Raw genomic sequence first — 17,959 nt, 5'->3', positions numbered from 1 at the left:
AATTCAGATCAATGCAGATACAGGTTCACAGCATGTTCATGTGTGGACCAGTCAAAGTCCAGACATATTTCATCTTACACAAGCCTCCTGTCTTTGAGACTTTAGGATAAATGATGCTCTTAAATCCTCATTTTGAGTGACCCAGATGACCTTACTGTCTTTTCTAACTATTTTCTGTGGGTGTAACGGCGTTAGAAAGTGTTGAACTCCAACGTGTACGCAGCTGAAACACAAAGCTTAAATCACGAATTTGGTTTAGAATGAGAGATGCTAACATGAATGTGGAAAAATACACATCTGACGCTCCCTGCAGGTTCATGAAAGGAAAGCCTCTGAACCACAAACCATTTTCGTCCATTCTCCGGGAAGTTACATAAGTTTTCCCTCTTTCTATCTTTTATTTAAACCACAACCAGAAAGAAAGTGCTAGGAAACAACATCTGCTTCTTTTGGGAGACGAAGGCTTGGGTAGGAATAAAAAACAGACTGAATTAATTTATTTAAAACTATTTCTAATGGAAGTGCCCAAATGTTAACGTTTGTAGCTCGATCTAAACATAAAAAGTTAACGCAGCATTAAAACTGCCTGTAGGATGTTATAAAAGTTATGTCCATTTTTCCACGCTTTTGTAGCTTTTCAATCCTCTCTGTTGGTTTCTACTTGTGCAAACAGATGATTATGTGACACATTTTACTTGTAGACTTGGTGCCCAAAGAAAAATGGTTGCATGCTGAAGAAACTCCTGACAGGTATGAAAGTGTGTGTAAAGTTTAAACCATTTGTTGGGAATGAATTTGAAAGTTTTTACAATTTTTTAAAATGTGGATTTAAAAGTCAGAGCTGATTTATTTTGTAATAAGAAATCCCAACTGTTTTGATCTCTTACTTTTTACATTTTATTTTCATATAAATGAAGAAAAATAAAACCATTTAAGTGAAAAAATAACTTTTTATTCTGCACAGATCGTCTACAAAACTTCTATTAACATGCCACATATTTTTGTTCACAACAAACTTTACTTCCTGTTTTTCCTTCTCCTGTTTACAAGACAATGAAACTTGCACATGGTCCAAATCAGTTATCTAACACAAAGTTCAAGCAAAGATGCGGTGAATTAAAAACAATGTTTCACTGAGGTAATTAAAAAGGAATATACTCCACTTCTTTAAAGACCCCAAACTTTAAATTTCTTTACAATAAGCAGACCAAATATGGAAATATTTAATGTGCTTTAAGAAAGAAAATCTAAGTCGTGATCTGAAGTCAGAACAAACTCTTAAAATTAAATGCTGTTGTGCATTAGCCAACCTCAGGGCTGCTGTAAAACCACACTAAGTGCTTTCTGGTATAACAAATTCATGCTCAGGTTTGTTGTAGCAGTCTTTATATCACATTTTCATCAAGAAACACAAATTTATTTCCTGTTTTTACTCTTTCAAACGGTGTTCCTGCTCTTGTCGTTGTTCAATCAGTGATTTTAAACCTGCTGACTTCAGTAAATCAGACCCTAAATCCACATCCTCTTCCCAATCAGGTAAGATACATGCAATGATGGCCTGAAATAGAAATGTACCCTGGATCTGTAAAGCAATACAATGACACTATGTTAAACATTAAGTAATACTACGCAAATTATTTAAGGCTGGATTGTCTGTAAATTGTATAAAAGCTCTAATACTTCAAACCAAAGCACATTTTTACAAGCATGCAGAAGTAAAAAAGAAGAAAGTCACTCTTCTTCCCCACAAGAAAGTTCATGAAAAAGTGTAAAAAGCTAAATTTTCACACTAAATGTTCACATTTCACTACTAAATTTTGTGTTTATATTGCATGGCTATTGTTTATCCAAATACAAAAAGTTCAGCAGGAAAATATATTTTAGCCAATTACTTTAAAAAAAACAAAAAAACCTGGGATGTGCATCATTTTGTCATTAATGAGAGTCATGACTCCAACTAGTGAAAAATATTTTGGATATTTCTTTCCTGCTTTTATTAAGAAATTGATGCTCAGTTTGTTTCCTTTGACTCCCTTTAAGTCATGGTAATGATTTCGTATTTGTCCTGAACATTGTTGTCGTCCTGTTTCTGCGGCTCAGGTTGGTGCAAGTCGATGAAGAGAAAGTAAATCCCGGCTCCGACCGCTCCGCCCACCATGGGCCCGGCCACAGGGATCCACCACCAGCAGCCTCCAGCTCTGCACACAGGACACCATCATTAAGCTACGGCTAATCCAGCAAACTGTTTAACTTCCTGATGCTCACCGTTCTGTAAACTTTATTCTATGCTAAAAGAGTTTTACTTTTGTCTCTGGCAGAATTTTGTCAAATCATAAAAGTCTATTAAACTAAACACTGTGACAGTCAAACTGCTAATTGTGAATAAAAAAAGGAAACGAATAAATGGTTTGGTGTTACAGTGTGACATGTACTTAAGTTCTCCAACAATAATACTTTGCTGTTTCACATCTAGTTCCGGATATTTTTGATTTCTCTTCCCTCTAAAATAATTTAATCTCAGTGAGATTGTATGGAGAATAGCCATTAACATCTATAGTTTTGCTCCAGGTTCTCAATTGTATTTGGGTGTGGACTTTGACTGGGCCGTTGTAGCTCATGAATATGTGTTGTTGTAAACCTTCCAATTATAACTCTGGTTGTTTGGAAAAACTCCTTAAAACACATTTTTATTCCTCGGCTTTTGCTTTATTTATTTATGTCGTATTGTTGTTTTACGTCAATTCTTGTTTTCCTTATTTTAAATCTTCATTAATTTTATCTTTAGAAGACCTGAGCGGTCTGGAAGGTTGATACCACTACGCAGATTTACGGAGCAAGTTGGGTTTATCAGGATATGCTGAGATTCTGATCAGTTTCTTAATAGATCAGTCATTTTCTTCTACCGTATTTTCCGGACTATAGAGTGCACCTCACTATAAGCCTCACCCACAAAGTTAAAAAAAGAAAGAAAGAAACTGGAGACGTACATATACTGTATAAGCCCCACCAGGCTATAAACCGCAGGTCTCTCCGCCGCTCTCGGTTTTCCACAAGGACGCAGCAGAGGACTGTGTCCTGAATACATCTGCTATTAAGGACGCAGCCCTGCGTCTCCAATGCCAAACCATGGATTCGTACGTGCAGCGGCTATCAATCTGTACTGAAAGATCGATAGCTTTCAACTTAAAAACTTCTTCGTGTGGTTTCCATGATGAGGGGGTATGAGTTTGAAAACATTTCTCCGTCGTGCCTGCTGCCAGCATGTGCTTGAAACTCAGAACTTTCTTCTTTGCTTTCCAATTTTGACTTCCAATGATTCACTTCCTGCTACAGAGCCCCCTGGTGGTTGAAGAAAAATCCACAGAAAAGCAGTACCGGGCTATAAGCCGAATGATTCAAAGCGTGGGGGGAAAAGTAGCGGCTTATAGTCCGAAAATTATGATAATTCATCCAATACTATATAAAATAAAAATCCACATTAAAAAAAAACACACATTGTTTATTCAGTCTGGTGTAACCACCCATTTATCGTGGATTACAGAACAGTCCTCTGCTTGTTGTTGTGTCCTCGCTCTTATTCTGAGTCCCTTTGAACTCGTTTACTGAGATTACAGAGTACGGCAGGTCAGTGTCGTGGTGTTGGCCGTTAATGGACCTTACCAAGCTCCGCCCACAACCGACCTAGAAAATCCCACGTGGCCACAAGTCTCATACACAAAGCCTCGCGGCACCTTGTTTCTATGTAAACATGGCGTCTTCCACTTCGACTGATTCTCTGCAGTGTATTTCTGACTCGATTAGTGCATCATTACTACCGGATTTTCACAATATATCAGCTACTACAATGGACAGAGGAACTAACAAGTTCATGTCATCTTTCTTGGATGAGATCAAGGTGTTTGAGCAAGGTGTGCACGTCACAGCAAAATGCTTTCGCTCGATGAGGAAAACGGCAGATCCACACACCCTCTACATCAATATAGCTGCGGACAAAGATCACTGATGCCTATTGTTCTTGAAGGCTGGGTAAGTCGGGCATTCATCGTTTTGTAGGCTACTTTTGAAATCAGTGGGTGATTCCTGTGGTTTGTTGGCAAATGTTTGAGTGTGTCTAGGCCTGATACACTGTACTTGGTGCTAGCGTGGCTAACACGAATAACAGTTTAGTCCAAAGCCTTTTCTGCTAAAATAAAATCTTTAGTGTATGTCAGATACAGCACACATTGCATATTGATATGTTTAGCTAACGTAAGACTGTGTAGCAGACAGGCTTCAAGGTGTAGAAGTTCTGCCATTATGATGCACTTAGCTAACGGGAAGCTAAGTGTGTTTGTGAGACAGCCACGCACGTTGTAGCCGCGCTACTACGTAAAATGGGCATCAGCCAATGAAAAGTGGCCCCTGTGGTAAGGTCCATGGAGGTAAAAGGATAGATGGACAGACGTAAACAGTCGTCTGAATTAGACTGAGTCTCTCCGTCAGGAAGCTGGAGGCGGCAGACGTCTGGATTAGAGACTTAAATCTGCTGATCAGCTCAGGAGACGGACTCTCTCTGGGTCACAACTGAGCAAAGAAAAACAAATATACTGAAATTATCATGGTAGGAGACAGGGATGTAATATTTTCATTATATTTCAGTTTTATTTCATGGAGAGTTTTTGTTTCTAGTTTTTATTAGTTAAATATTGTTTAGTTTCAGTTTGGGTTTTATTAGATATAGTAGAAATGAGTATTTTTTGTTTTCTAAATTTGGTTAATTTTTAGGTGCAGAAGTCAAAAATGTCAAAGTATTGTGATTACGTATGCATCGGTTGCATAACAGAAGATACAATTGTCAAAAAACGTATTAAATTATTGTTGAACAAAAAGTTTTCTCCAAACTTTTGCTGCCATTGTACAGCGCCACCAGGGGGAGCATGAAGTAACGTAATGATGACATAAACTGCTTTTGTGGGGCAAAAAATAAACCAATTTCACATCAGTTCAAAAGGCTAATAAGTAGATTCATAAACATTAAAACAAAGAATGTTATATCTATAATTTCAGTATTTTAACTTAGTTTTATTTTCTGCTTTTATTCTTTTCAGTTAACAAAAATGTTTCTGATTTTCAGTTTTGTTATTTTGTTAGTTTTATTTAACTGTAATAAACTCGGCAGGATGCTTTAAATGCATGAAATTCAAACATTTTACATCTGTAAATCCATTTATAGCTGAAGGATCCACATCTGGAGCAACATCTCCCATATTGTATTTAGATTTCAGTATCATTTTCAAACTAGATTTTTTTTTTTTAAAATTGCTTTCACACACCCTGAGATTAACTGAGCAGCTTTATTACTGCACCGGTCTGGACTTTCTAGACGTTTTTACCCCAGCAGCGTTTTGTTCTTCGTTTGACAACCATAGCAGTCAGTCTCAATGCCTTTAAGCAGCGACATGCACAGACGCTTTCAGGGGCAGGGGTTAAAAATATTGGTCCAGAGCGGGGTCAAGGATGACGGCCACCGAGGGCAAAGGCACAGATGTATTTACCAACCATCCGAACACCGAGCCCGACGAGGCGGCCGCAGGAATGTGTCGATCACACCAATTTGGCTTTGAATTAAAACCTAAATCATTGTGCCCGGACTGAGAATGTGTTCAGGGAAACTAAAACAAAAAAACCCCAATAACTCAGCGGTGTTTTTAAAGCTGGAAAAACATCACAGAACCTTAAAAAGCAATATTTTAGCATTTCAAAAACAAACTGAGGATCTCTGCACGGATTATCTTTAAAATTTGTGGTCACAGTTTGGACATTTTTCTTGTACCCGATGTCTGCTGTAATGAACTGATCAGTTTGTTCATTTCAAGAAATTATTATTACTGTAATATTTATAATAATTATTTAAATTTGATTAAATATTTTGAATCCACTGCATTGTAAAGTTAGTTTTTAAACATCGTCTCCATTCTAAACTTGCTTTTCGTGCCTGTGACTGTTGAGAAGCATCTAAAACAGAAACCATTGCTTCTTTGTGCACCTCATATATAAAACCTCGTCCCAGTCCTGGAACCATGCAGTATCTCTAAAATTCGGCTGTAACAAATTACATTAGCTAGCTGTATTTATTTTTCATTTTTTGAACTTTAGCTTATTAATATTTAAGTTGAAGACATAAGATGTTGCGTGCAGCTTTGACATTCGAGTCTAAGGAACATACAGTGGTTCTATTTTTGAAATAAACTTTTAAATATTTCATATTTATATGTGGGAGAAACTGTTCCTTTTAAACATGTATTGTGTTTAAAATATTAATTCAGATTGGACAGGAACAGAAACAGTGCTGGAAGCTCTCCATAGAGAAGGCCAGACACCAGATTTTCACCAGTTTCTATTAGTTTTGAAGCTTTTTCTCACTAATAAAGACCTAAATTACCTGAACACCTCCATGCCCCAGCCAGCCACAGCGGTGAAGAGCCTCGGGCCGAGATCTCGAGCCGGGTTTATGGGATAGCCGCAGTTCAGACCCATGGAGACGCCGATGGCCATGATGGTCAGGCCGATGCAGAGCGGCTCCATCCCTTTTGGGGCGCCGATGTTCTTCCTGTCAGTGATGGCCAGGATGCACAGGACCAGCGCTCCAGTGGCAATAACCTTCCGAAGCAGAAGCATCGAATAATTATTAAAACATTGTTCTGAATATCAGGAAAGGAAAAGGACAATGAATTTGTTTTGGGTCTTTTGATCGACCGGGGCCCTGGCGCAGGCTTTGGAGCAGGATGCTCCCCCATCCTTGCCCTTGGGTTTGCTTTAGCTGCTGAATTTGCTTCTTGAGAGGAAGTTTTTGAGTCCTCTCATCTGCTGCAATGACCTCTGATCTGTGTTTCTCTAAGCCTATTAGGGGGTCTCTATTCCTGTTTCACGGTGCGTGAGACGGCTTCAAGGGGCACAATCATGGATTTTCCTGCCACGTAGTGTCATTTTATGGCACAGTCAAGTAACTGTTACTTTAAGATGTTATAGAATCAAATTTGACTTAAAAGAAATTTGAGTTCCTGATTTGATGTCTTGAAATTAGGTCTCTGTCTCTTTAAAAACTCTCTGACACTTCGCCTTCAAGAAGTCATGACTCCTCTATTAACCCTTTAACGACATTTTTACCAGCGTTACTCTGAGAAGCATCTCATTTAATGAGCAGATGCACAGTTCCACCAAGTGTTTGCTAGTTGCTGCTGGCTAGTCTGAAGGATCTGAGTGGAAGAGGCGGTTCTTGGTCCACCCAGGCGTTTCGCACAGCTGAATGGTTGCCATGGAGATTAAAGGATTTCTCAAACATGCATGAAAGAATCAAATCAAAACTCCAGGTATGTTTTGATGAGGGAGTAACCTTATAATATGATATAAAGCTAAAAATATATTTTACAATATATATATATTTATATATTTGTTACACCATCTGCATCAATTGTATATTGTTAAATATAAAATCTGTTAAAAGCTAAATCTTCATGTTTAATTTTTCTTTTATCAATATAAATGACAATTTTCTGGATTTCTTTCCGTCACATCACACCAAATTTCAGAAGCTCCAACTCCAGAAAACATGTGAAAGATTAATTAGCAAAATAATTCAAACATTTATAACATGAGTACAAAGGAAATTATTTTTGCGTCTCACCTTAAGGAACCTTCATTCAAACAACTAAACTGTTACAGTTTTATATTTTGAGGAGACACTAAAATCTTTCTCAGGTCTGTGCCAAATCCAGGGTTTTAACTTTTAAATGATCTGGTCTTCTGCTGCAGGTTTTGAAATAATTTAAATATAATGTCACCTGCACAAAACATCTCAAAAACATTTGTACACATTAAATCTGCGTCCAACCTGGTAAAGATGTGTAAAAAGCCTTCAGGTAAATATATCTTTACCACAGTAATATTGTCTTTACACTGAAAAAATCCCTTTAACTACATATTTAACTTTTGGACATTTTTTCTCCTCACTAATTACCATCCAAAGTCATCTGCCAAAAAATATTAGAATATTTCTAATAGCTTCTAAATATTTTAACTTTCCAGCAGGACTTGAAACCTGTCCATAATGGGTGGGTTCAGTTTTTAAATAAAATATTAAAATAAATTATTTTTAACCCGAAGAGCTGGAAACACCTGCAGGAGTTAAAATGACCAACAAGTGTGGCATCAGTATTTTATTTTATTTTTTTAAAACAAACAAAAGTCAAAAGTATCTCACTGTGTGAATATGTCAAAACAAAAAATACATTTGTTTTTAGCGTTTGTACTCAATTTTACCAGAAATATTACAGAATGGAAAGAGCACTTCAACTTGAATTGACTATTTTCTAAAAAAAATCCTGTTTTGTCTTAGTTATTTCTAATATTTTTATTGTTTAATTGGATCTTTTGGTATCTAAAAGCCAGTCAAACATATTTTTAATCAAATCTAGAACACTTTTCTTTAAAATAGCAGATTAACTTAACTTGAGTTTGTCAGCTTATCCAGTGTTTATAAATTATCCCACAAACTTAACACCATGATAAGTTTGAGGTAAAACCTAAATATTCACTTCAAACCTGTGTAATTCAAAAAAACATTATCATAAATTTCTTTAAGCTATATATATCTGAGACGGTCACGATCAGAAATATAAATTTTGAACTTCACCTGGTCAACAAACCCGTTTAGCACCGACAGATGTTTTGCAGGATAAGATGCAAATATGTTGGCTGTTGCATTTTCACCAGTAACTGCAAGATCTCCACCGGTGTAGTCCATCAAAGCATCTGAGGAGAGAAAAATTAACCACCAGATGTATAAAAAAATAAAATAAAAAAAAAAACTTAAAAGTTTCCCCCAGAAAACTTGCTAAGCCTGGCGGTTGAATGCTGGGACAGTCGTTCATCCAGCAGCCTGTCGTGTTCTTGAGTTACAAAATGCTTAAAGTTCACAGGAAATTTGAAAATATCACTTGATAATTATGTGTTGTTAAAAGATTGGAATATTAATACCTGAACACCAACCATAAAGTCTTAAAAAATGCAAACATTTTAAAAAGACCTCAATAAATAAGCAATGTTTAGCCTGGTGGGGGCAGAAGTAAAGCCTGGTGGCCCGCCAGGCTTGTAATACACTGGGGGAAACCCTGGACATTTCTCTGCTCTTTGTTTTGCCACACTTTCTACATTTAAGCTCACCGTAATACAACCCAAAGACGACACAGGAACCGGCGAATGCTCCGAGGAACTGCGCCACCACGTAGACGGGGAACTTCTTCAGAGGCAGCTTCCCCAGAATCACCATGGCCAAAGACACAGCCGGGTTCACATGGGCTCCTGAAGAAATCAAGAAACGTCAACATCTTAAAGTGACAGCGAAAAATTAAAAGGTTTTTAAAACTACTCATATTTTTATACAACAAAAAGTCACAAAAAAAACCCATATTTGCTCATTTTAAGTGATTTTTCTACAGACTTTTTTGTTGTATTTAAAAACTAAAGTAATACTGACACCTAGGCCTGTCGCGATAAACGGTAAATCGATTAATCGTACGATAAATTAAAACTATCGACGTCATTTTAATTATCGGCATTATCGTCTCTTCCGGCCTTTTTCTCTTTCTGTTGATGACACCGAATGAAAAAAGGCTCAACTCCGGTGCTCTCCACTGACCCTCCCTTCCTCATTTCCTTAGTGTAAAGCCCAGCGCACACGACACGATCTTAGAGCTGTCGGCCGATTGTCGGCCCATTTTCAAAACCTGACAGACCACACATTAGCCGACAGAAATCCTAGGTATAACGGTTCGATCGGGTTCGTTCCTGCCGTGTGGTGTCCAACAATGGGCACAAAATAATGGCTACAAGTTCAGTGAACTAATTTTAAAACCAGGCATTAATCAATGCTTTACAACAATCTACCTGCAATGCGTTTGGCTAGTGTCAGCGTAAAGTCCTGACTGAATGAAAATCATTAGAACCTATTTACGTCACGTTAACGAAGAACAGCTGAAAAGTTACCGGGTTTATCAACTGCGGTAGCAATTTCGCTCCAACTCCTCCTCTTGTCATTTCTATATTCTTTGCATGTTGAATAAACATTAATGTTGTTTCCACATATCATCTCCAATGTCCGCTGGACTTCGGGTTGCGCCGTGTCAGCTGTTTGGGATTCCCCGACGTAATTTCCCCTGAGAAAACACGGAGGAGAATCCGCGCTTTCTGATTGGCTGCCTGTCACATTCAACAGGTTGCAGCCAGTCAGCGAAAAATCCTGATTTAGATCGGAGCGGAAACGACGATCTACCGTAACACACCACACAATCTTAGAAAGACCAACGTGCTAAGATTGTCGTAAGGGGAAAAATAGCAGCAAAAAATCATGTAGTGTGAACCATTGCATCAGGTAGTCGATGTGCCCATCTTCTCTATTTAAATCTAATTATTACTGAAGGGTGATATAATATACAGACTTCATAATCTGTATTCTTTTGGTTGAATGCAGTATTTATTTACACTTTGGCTTTATGTTGTTTAGTTTTTATCAAGTACATTTTTTGTTAATGGAGACCATTTTATTTTTGTTTTTGGTTGTTTTGTTTATTTTGTTTATCAGCTCAAGTGTTAAGTATTCTTTTGAAAATAAAGTGTATCTATCTTTGGCAGGAAATCGCATGCATTATTACGTCATTTCCATTAAATCAGTGTAAAAAGGTCTTCAGACAATATTATCGTTTATCGCAATAATTTTTGAGACAATTAATCGTTGAGCAAAATTTGCTATCGTGACAGGCCTACTGACACCAAAACTTTTGAGATTTTTCCTACTTTTACTGTCTTTAACTTTAAGAAAACACATTTCCCAATTTGATGCACTTATAATCGGAGTTACCAAGTAAGAGCAGCACTACTTATACATATTATTACTAAGTAGAAGTAAAAAATAGAAATCTAAAAAATTATTTTGATTTTTGAGTAAAAAAGCTACTCAAGAACTGAGTAACTTGTGAAAACAAATTATTTAATATGTAAAAATAACATTAGACGGAACAAAATATAAAATAAATGGAAATTTTAAAGGTCAAATTGAAAGTAATTCATATAAATAACAAAAAAAGGGGAAACAATTCAATATGAAACTGCAGGTGTGTGTGTGTGTCTTTCTGGTTAAAATACGCTTCTTCATCATCCAGTGAAATTACGCTCAGTGGGTGGAGAGTCCTAGTAAAAGTAAACAGAACAGTGCAAAAAATATATTCCTAAAAGTTACATTTTTCAATGTAACTGAGTAAATGTAGCTATTTTTTTTTATAAAATCTGCTTTTATTCTTGCATGCAGGACATCGTTTTTTCCCCCACCAGCTCTTCCATTTTGACTTTCTCTTAGGTTTTGCACAATTGAAATTCAAGAAGTTTTGCAGATCAAACCTCAGCGGCCTGCAGATTCATGCAGTCATCACCAAACCTCTTCCATTCACCCAACACTTTCCGGCTCACTCTTCTGGGTTTGTGCTCCCTCAGATCTGTTTTCCCATATTTTGTCCTGAAGCGAAGTGTTGAGCACATTCCAGCCAATTGTTACCAAGTGTGGGGTCATTTATTTAACACTCTGGGATCTTGGCTTTGACCTCTCTGGGGTAACACCACTGGGGGGTATCAGCCATGCGCTCATTGTTAATCTCCCCATCCTGTTCACAAACACCGGCCACGACAAGCAGCCGGCCCGGCCTGCCCGAATTGCTTCTGACATAATCTGCCTGAATCTGCTTAAGGCACACGTAGACTGCAGGTCATTAGAGTGACCATGATGTGTCACACTTACCATACACTGTCAGCTAAAATTTGCAGACTACAAAGTGATACCAATTGAGTTTTCTTCTCCTATGGGGCCGCTCTGCCAGGGAAGCCCAGAGAGCCGGGCTTGTCACACCTGACCCCCCTCATCTCCACAGACCCATGCCCCTGTAAAGCTCATTAGTCCAATACCTACGATCATCTTCAGAGATGTCGTTGGACAGAAGCTTCCCACCAAGCTGCGGACCAAATGGCCCAGTCATGCAGCAAAAGCTTTCCATATATTAACCTCTCTGTCCTCTGGCTTTTCTGCTATTCTTCTGAAGTCTCCAAGCTGCTCTTAATAGGGAGCCGATTGTTGAAAAATCACAACATTCGTCTCTAGCGTCGATTCATGGCTTAATCTTCTGTTAATCTGAAGATTTACTCCAAAGAGAGAAATATACACCAACCGTAAAAGTCATAAATGATTCTGTAAAATACAGAACCGTCCTGAAAGTGGAGGGAAATTTTATTTTCTACTTGTTCAAGTAGATTTTTTTATTACCTTGATTTTACCTCACAAAAAAGACATACTAGTCATTATTATTCTGATGTTGTTGCACAGACTAACCAGGTGTGCATTGACCAGCTTTAGCCGTGCTGGCTAATGATTTTTATACCACAGGACTGACATACATGGGTTTGCTGCACAGCTCTGAAAAAGCTGAGAGTCCACTGCACTGAACCCCATTGAAAACCTCCTGGTTATTCCACCAAATGTTTTCTGAAAATAAATACTAAAGTTTTGCTTTGAATTCCAGAGACATGTTGTCAGTAGTTCATAGAATAAAAGAACAATGTTAATTTTACTGAAACATTTACCTAGAAAAAGTAACATTTTTATATTGCTATAGGCTGACTATGATAGTAATAATCATAATATATTTTATAAGTGTATTAAAGTCTGAATAGATTCATAATATTGTTTAATATTGAAACTATATATATACTGTATATATATGTGGTAGTTTAGATATTATTGGATCTTTTGCGATGCTAAGGAGATGCTCCAAGTTGTAAAAAGAAACCACCTTGTTGCTATGGTTACGCATCCTCAGACCACTCAGCTTCACAGCTTCCCAAACCAGACAGAAATATTGTCCAAACATGCAACGCCTCAAACAAAAAAAAGTATTAAAAGTTTACTACAAGAACAAATAAGAGCCAACATACTGGAAATACTCCAACTAATTTTAAAATACGCCACATGTTTTTGCTGCTGTTGCAGAATCTACAGCTTTAGTTGAGAAAATATGACTGCTGACAAACCTGAGAGATTTAGGTAAAAAGGTTTTTTATTTTTCCGACTGGAAGAAGCAACAGCATTTTGAAGCAACTCAGACAGAATCCTGAGCAAAAGATTAGGATGATGGCACAGAGCAGGGACGTGCGGTGAGGTTCATAGCTGGTGAGGCACTGACTTAATCATATTCAGATTTACAAATATAGACCCCCTGCATGTTATTGTTTATGTAAGGAAATTACGCGCATGTGGACAACGCTGGAGGGCAAAAAGACTATTTCCGTTCACTCAATCAAACTTGGACATGTAGATATTATTCATTTCGTGCTGTGCTCCACAGCGAAGGGGAAACCCGTTAAAGTACAACTCAAAACCACGTCTTTTGTCGCTCTCGGTATCAGCGCAGCTACGCACAGACTCGTTGCCACAGCAACTGACAACAACGACACAATAAAAAACACTCAAATATTTCCCACGCAAAAAGCAGAACATTCAGTCTGTTGCAGTAGTGTTGTTGTAGTATTATTTTGCGATTATTAATTAATTGCTGTGGTAAGAGGAGAAAACTATACATATATCGCTGCACTTGACCTTATTGTATTGGCTAGCTCCATGGCTAGCTCGCTTACAGTATCTTACTCTGCAGTTGTGGAATCACAATGTCTGGGATCATGAGCGCCCCCTGCCATGAGGCAAGAGAACTGCCTGCCTCACCTCGAATCTGTTCTCTGCCGTTTTTGATCGCTCTTCAGCACATGAAACACGTTACACACACAATTGGTGACAAAAAAAAACACTGTACATTATATACATAAGTTAAATTATGGAAAATCAGTTCATACATTAAATGTTTTTTTAGCCATTTTATTGGCGAACATGCTCTCAGAATGGCAGCCAGTGCAGTTAGCGAGAAGTTGCGCAATCCCAGGTGAGGCTCAGCTCGCTGCTGCCTCACCAGCTTCGCTTCCGAGCATTTGAATGGGAAAATGCAGAAATTCAGCGATTTTGAAGAAAAAATAATCTGAACTTTTTTAAATTAAATGAAAAATAGGTATAGTACAAACCACAGGGTGAAAATAGCAATATAAATGATTTTATCATTATTATTTTTCCATGATTACAGGTGAGGCTCTGCCTCACCTGCCTCCCCTGACCGCACGTCACTGGCACAGAGGCCTTCCGGTCTGAAAGACTTCAGCTTCATCACCAAAGACAAGTTGCTAAAATAACAGTGGAGACCTGCAGAGAAGGGCTGCACAGTGGTAGCACTGTTGCCTTGCAGCAAGAAGGTCCTGGGTTCGATTCCCGGCCGGGGTCTTTCTGCATGGAGTTTACATGTTCTCCCTGTGCATGCGTGGGTTCTCTCCGGGTACTCCGGCTTCCTCCGGAGTACCCGGTGTTTTCCTCCCACAGTCCAAAAACATGACTGTTAGGTTAATTGGTCTCTCTAAATTCTCCCTAGGTGTGTGTGTGTGTGTGTGTGTGAATGGTTGTTTGTCCTGTATGTCTCTGTGTTGCCCTGCGACAGACTGGTGACCTGTCCAGGGTGAACCCCGCCTCCCGCCTGGAACGTAGCTGGAGATAGGCACCAGCACCCCTCCCGACCCCATTAGGGACAAGGGTGAACAGAAAATGGATGGATGGATGGATGGATGGACCTGCAGAGAAGCTGCTCAGCAAAAACAAGCATGTTTGGAGTGTTGCAACTCCTCTTAGTTGATATTTGAGAAGCTTAGAATCAATTTATGACATTGAATTTCTTTTTATATGTGTATAAATGTAAATACACACACAATTTCTTTTTATGTTTTATCACTTTTGAGAGACATTTTTATCTCAGTGACAGAAATAAACTTCTTGGTTTAATGGCAGCAACATTAAATGTAAAGCTGACAGGCGTACAAATAATTATACAGTTTTCTCTGCACAGCCATTAATAACAAATAAATTAAAGTGATTTTTAAAAAATTGTTTTGCTTTGCTAGAGACATCCAGTAACCCTTCTGAATAAAGAATGAATATTTTTCTCACCACCGTTGTCTGTCTCAGGATAAAGATGCTTTTTGCTGCTGCAGAATTAATCCACATTTCTGAATTGAAATTATATGAGTGTAAAAACCAAATTAGTCAAATTACAATTAATTGAATAAATGTACTTGCGCAACTAAAACACCTCAATTCAAACAAATTATTGGTCATCATTTTGATGATCTGCTTTGTTTCAAAAAAGCAAAAGATTTATTGACTTGGTAAAGGTTAAATATACTGAAATTAGATTATAATCAAAATTTAATTTGGGATTTACAAACTAATATGCTTGATTAAATGTGTAATAATTTCAATTCCTAACATTTAATAACCTCTGACACCACTTTTTGTAGTGTTCACGTAAGTTTCCAGCAAAGGTACTTTGAGGATAATTAAACATTTTTTAAAGTCAAAACATTAAAGCGTTCCTTCTCACTGCCAGAAAGTAAAAACTCAAAAACTGAAATGTTTGCAGGATCAAGAAAGGACATAATTAATTTGAACTGCACCACTACATTTTATCCTGCCTGATATTTATACCTGGATATGTGCTTCTTTGGGTCTTACATCGCAAATTACTGCATGAATTAACAAATGTAAAAACGAGAACTGTAAAGTAATTTTTTAAATATCACAAACAAAACCTAGACTATCTTAAATATCCGCTAATTGTTTTTTTTTTTTTACCAGAGTACCTTTTTTCCCCAATTATCATATTACATTATTTTGCCTGTTTTTGTCCTTATAAACTAAAGGATTTATCACTTGCATCAGTGCAGAAACTAACAGTCTGATTAATTATTTCCTAATCATATTGAAAGAATATTTGGCTTGGAAATCATTCAGCTTTTTGGAGGAAACTTTTAAAAAACATCAACAAACTTTTACATGTCAGAGTCAAATTTATTTATATACCACTTTAAAAACCAGTTTAAAACTGCACAAAAACAATAATAAAATAACTTGATGAAAAGAAAAAGAGAAATAATACAAGAGAAAAAGCCTACATATATTGTTAAAATAATATGAGTAAGCAAATCAGAAACGGTTTAAGTGAGCGCAGCTTTTTCTCCAGGTGTACGACACAAAGTGACATCAGTTTATCGATTTAACTGGGGAAAGTGCACAGTTTTGGTTGAGAAAATGGAAGAATTGTAATATTTTTTTTTCTATATTTGACCTGCCAATCAGGAATCAAAGTCGACCTGGAGAAAACCGGTCTGAATCCAACGTGTGAGCGTCTCTTACCTGACACTCCCCCCGCCATGTAGACGGCCATCATGACTCCCAGGGTGAAACCGACGTGGATGGTGAGCGGCTCTCCCAGAGCCCCTTTACTCAGCACCGTCTGGGCCACTGAACCGCATCCAAAGAGCTGGGACACAGACAAGAACAAAAACACAAAGAGCGCAGCTAGAAAAGCCTCATTGTTTCTAATCATTCCAATTAAGATCACCATTTACACTAGCCCTCTTGTCCACAAACAGCCTCTGACTGCCACAGACAATTTGTCCAAGCTGGAGCTCAAAACAATAATTAATCCCTCACTTATTAGGTAAAATGCACAAGTAATTTAGAGGGTTGAGGTGGGGGGGGGGAGTGTTGAGACGAAAGCAGTCATCCACAAATAAAGAGGGTTGTTGTGGAAGATGCATCAGCCCTCTGATGGGCCGTCCCAGACATTAAAGCAGACATTTTTTCTTCTCTTTGAGGTGACAGCTGCAGCTCAGAGATTTCAGGTGGAGGCTGGGACTCTCTACTGGAAGATAACACAGTGCTGCTCTGCATATTATTTGATAAACTTCAATCATTATCTACTTTTTACAACTTTGTAGCTTTAAGAAACACATTATGTGTGAGGAAAAAGCCATAAAAAATCACATTAGTTCCATCTTCTCCTCAGAGAGCCTCCAATTATCTGCTAGCAGAGGCATTTGAGGGACAGCGGTCAGTCCGCAGAGACTCTTATTAGCAGCTTTAAAGCGGCTGTTTAAGCTGGGTGACAGGTGCAAAGGGAGGGAGGAATAATACTCACGATCAGGACAAAAATCCCCAGAAACTCCGCCAGGAACTCCTTGGAGATGTCCCGCCTCAGGCCAAATTTCTCCTTCATCTTCCTCCTGCTCTCTTCTTCCATGCTTTATTACTGTCGATGTTGTTTTCCGGGACTATTTGATGCCTTCCTCCGATCACAACAAACAGCCAACAGCTCTGATGGAGGCAGTGCGGAGCTGAGAGCGCAGGCTGTCGCCTCCCACTGCCGGACGCGCTAAGCTCTCTGCTTCTGTTTCCCGGGACAACCACAAGGGGTCCACTTTAAAAGATATATTTATTATTACAATAATAATATCTGGATCAGCGCAACTCAGACCCAAACAAGACACATTCAAGTTCCTCTACTCAAGAAATATTAGTTTTACAATAAATAAGAAAAAGGAAACAAAATCTCAACTTAATTTGTCAGATTTGTTTTTGCTTCTAGAGGCAAATAGGAATATTTATTAAACTGTAAATAGGTTATTGCTAAAATAACTAGGGCTGAAACGGTCCCTCGAATGATTCGAGTACCTCGATTATTAAAATTCCTCATTGAGTTAATCATTTAGCCAACGTGTTCCTGTTGGGACATTATTTGCGTTGCGCGGAGCTCTCACGTCCGCCTGAGTTGTTGACGAAAACGAAGTGTTACCATCATAACGTCCAATTTTCAAGTTGGTGATAATGCCCTAGTTTCCATCGTTTTCGGAGGACCAATAAGCATCCTTAAAATGACTGGCGCTATGCCTGGAGTACGGCAGCTTTTCTCCTCCGGGAGCTGCTGGTTCAGAGCGAGTGAGAGCGCTGCAGGAG

General features: G+C 38.2%; 1 protein-coding gene across 1 annotated transcript; it reads right to left on the bottom strand.

Annotated features, from left to right (window-relative positions):
- Nucleotides 1-930: 930 nt before the first annotated feature.
- aqp9b (aquaporin 9b) lies at nt 931-17,353 on the bottom strand. The gene is made up of 6 exons (XM_032559838.1): nt 17,145-17,353; nt 16,358-16,484; nt 9,202-9,339; nt 8,672-8,790; nt 6,422-6,639; nt 931-2,198 (listed from the first exon to the last, which is right to left on the bottom strand). The coding sequence occupies exons 1-6, from the start codon at nt 17,244-17,246 to the stop codon at nt 2,036-2,038; spliced, it is 867 nt and encodes a 288-aa protein (XP_032415729.1). The 5' UTR covers nt 17,247-17,353; the 3' UTR covers nt 931-2,035.
- Nucleotides 17,354-17,959: the final 606 nt, after the last annotated feature.

The sequence above is a fragment of the Xiphophorus hellerii genome, chromosome 4 (genome assembly GCF_003331165.1).
Source record: "Xiphophorus hellerii strain 12219 chromosome 4, Xiphophorus_hellerii-4.1, whole genome shotgun sequence".
NCBI lineage: Eukaryota > Metazoa > Chordata > Actinopteri > Cyprinodontiformes > Poeciliidae > Xiphophorus > Xiphophorus hellerii.
Note: the sequence above shows the minus strand (reverse complement) of the source record. Positions and strands in the feature narration are given on the sequence as shown.

Bases quoted from the DNA above. Each gene is read 5' to 3' on its own strand.
- aqp9b (XM_032559838.1), bottom strand. From the start codon at position 17,246: ATGGAAGAAGAGAGCAGGAGGAAGATGAAGGAGAAATTTGGCCTGAGG. The intron at 6,640-8,671 runs GTGAAGTTCAAA...CTGCTTCGGAAG, and splicing joins TAAACGGGTTTGTTGACCAG to GTTATTGCCACTGGAGCGCT. The intron at 2,199-6,421 runs GTAATTTAGGTC...TCCTGTGTGCAG, and splicing joins TGGGGCATGGAGGTGTTCAG to AGCTGGAGGCTGCTGGTGGT.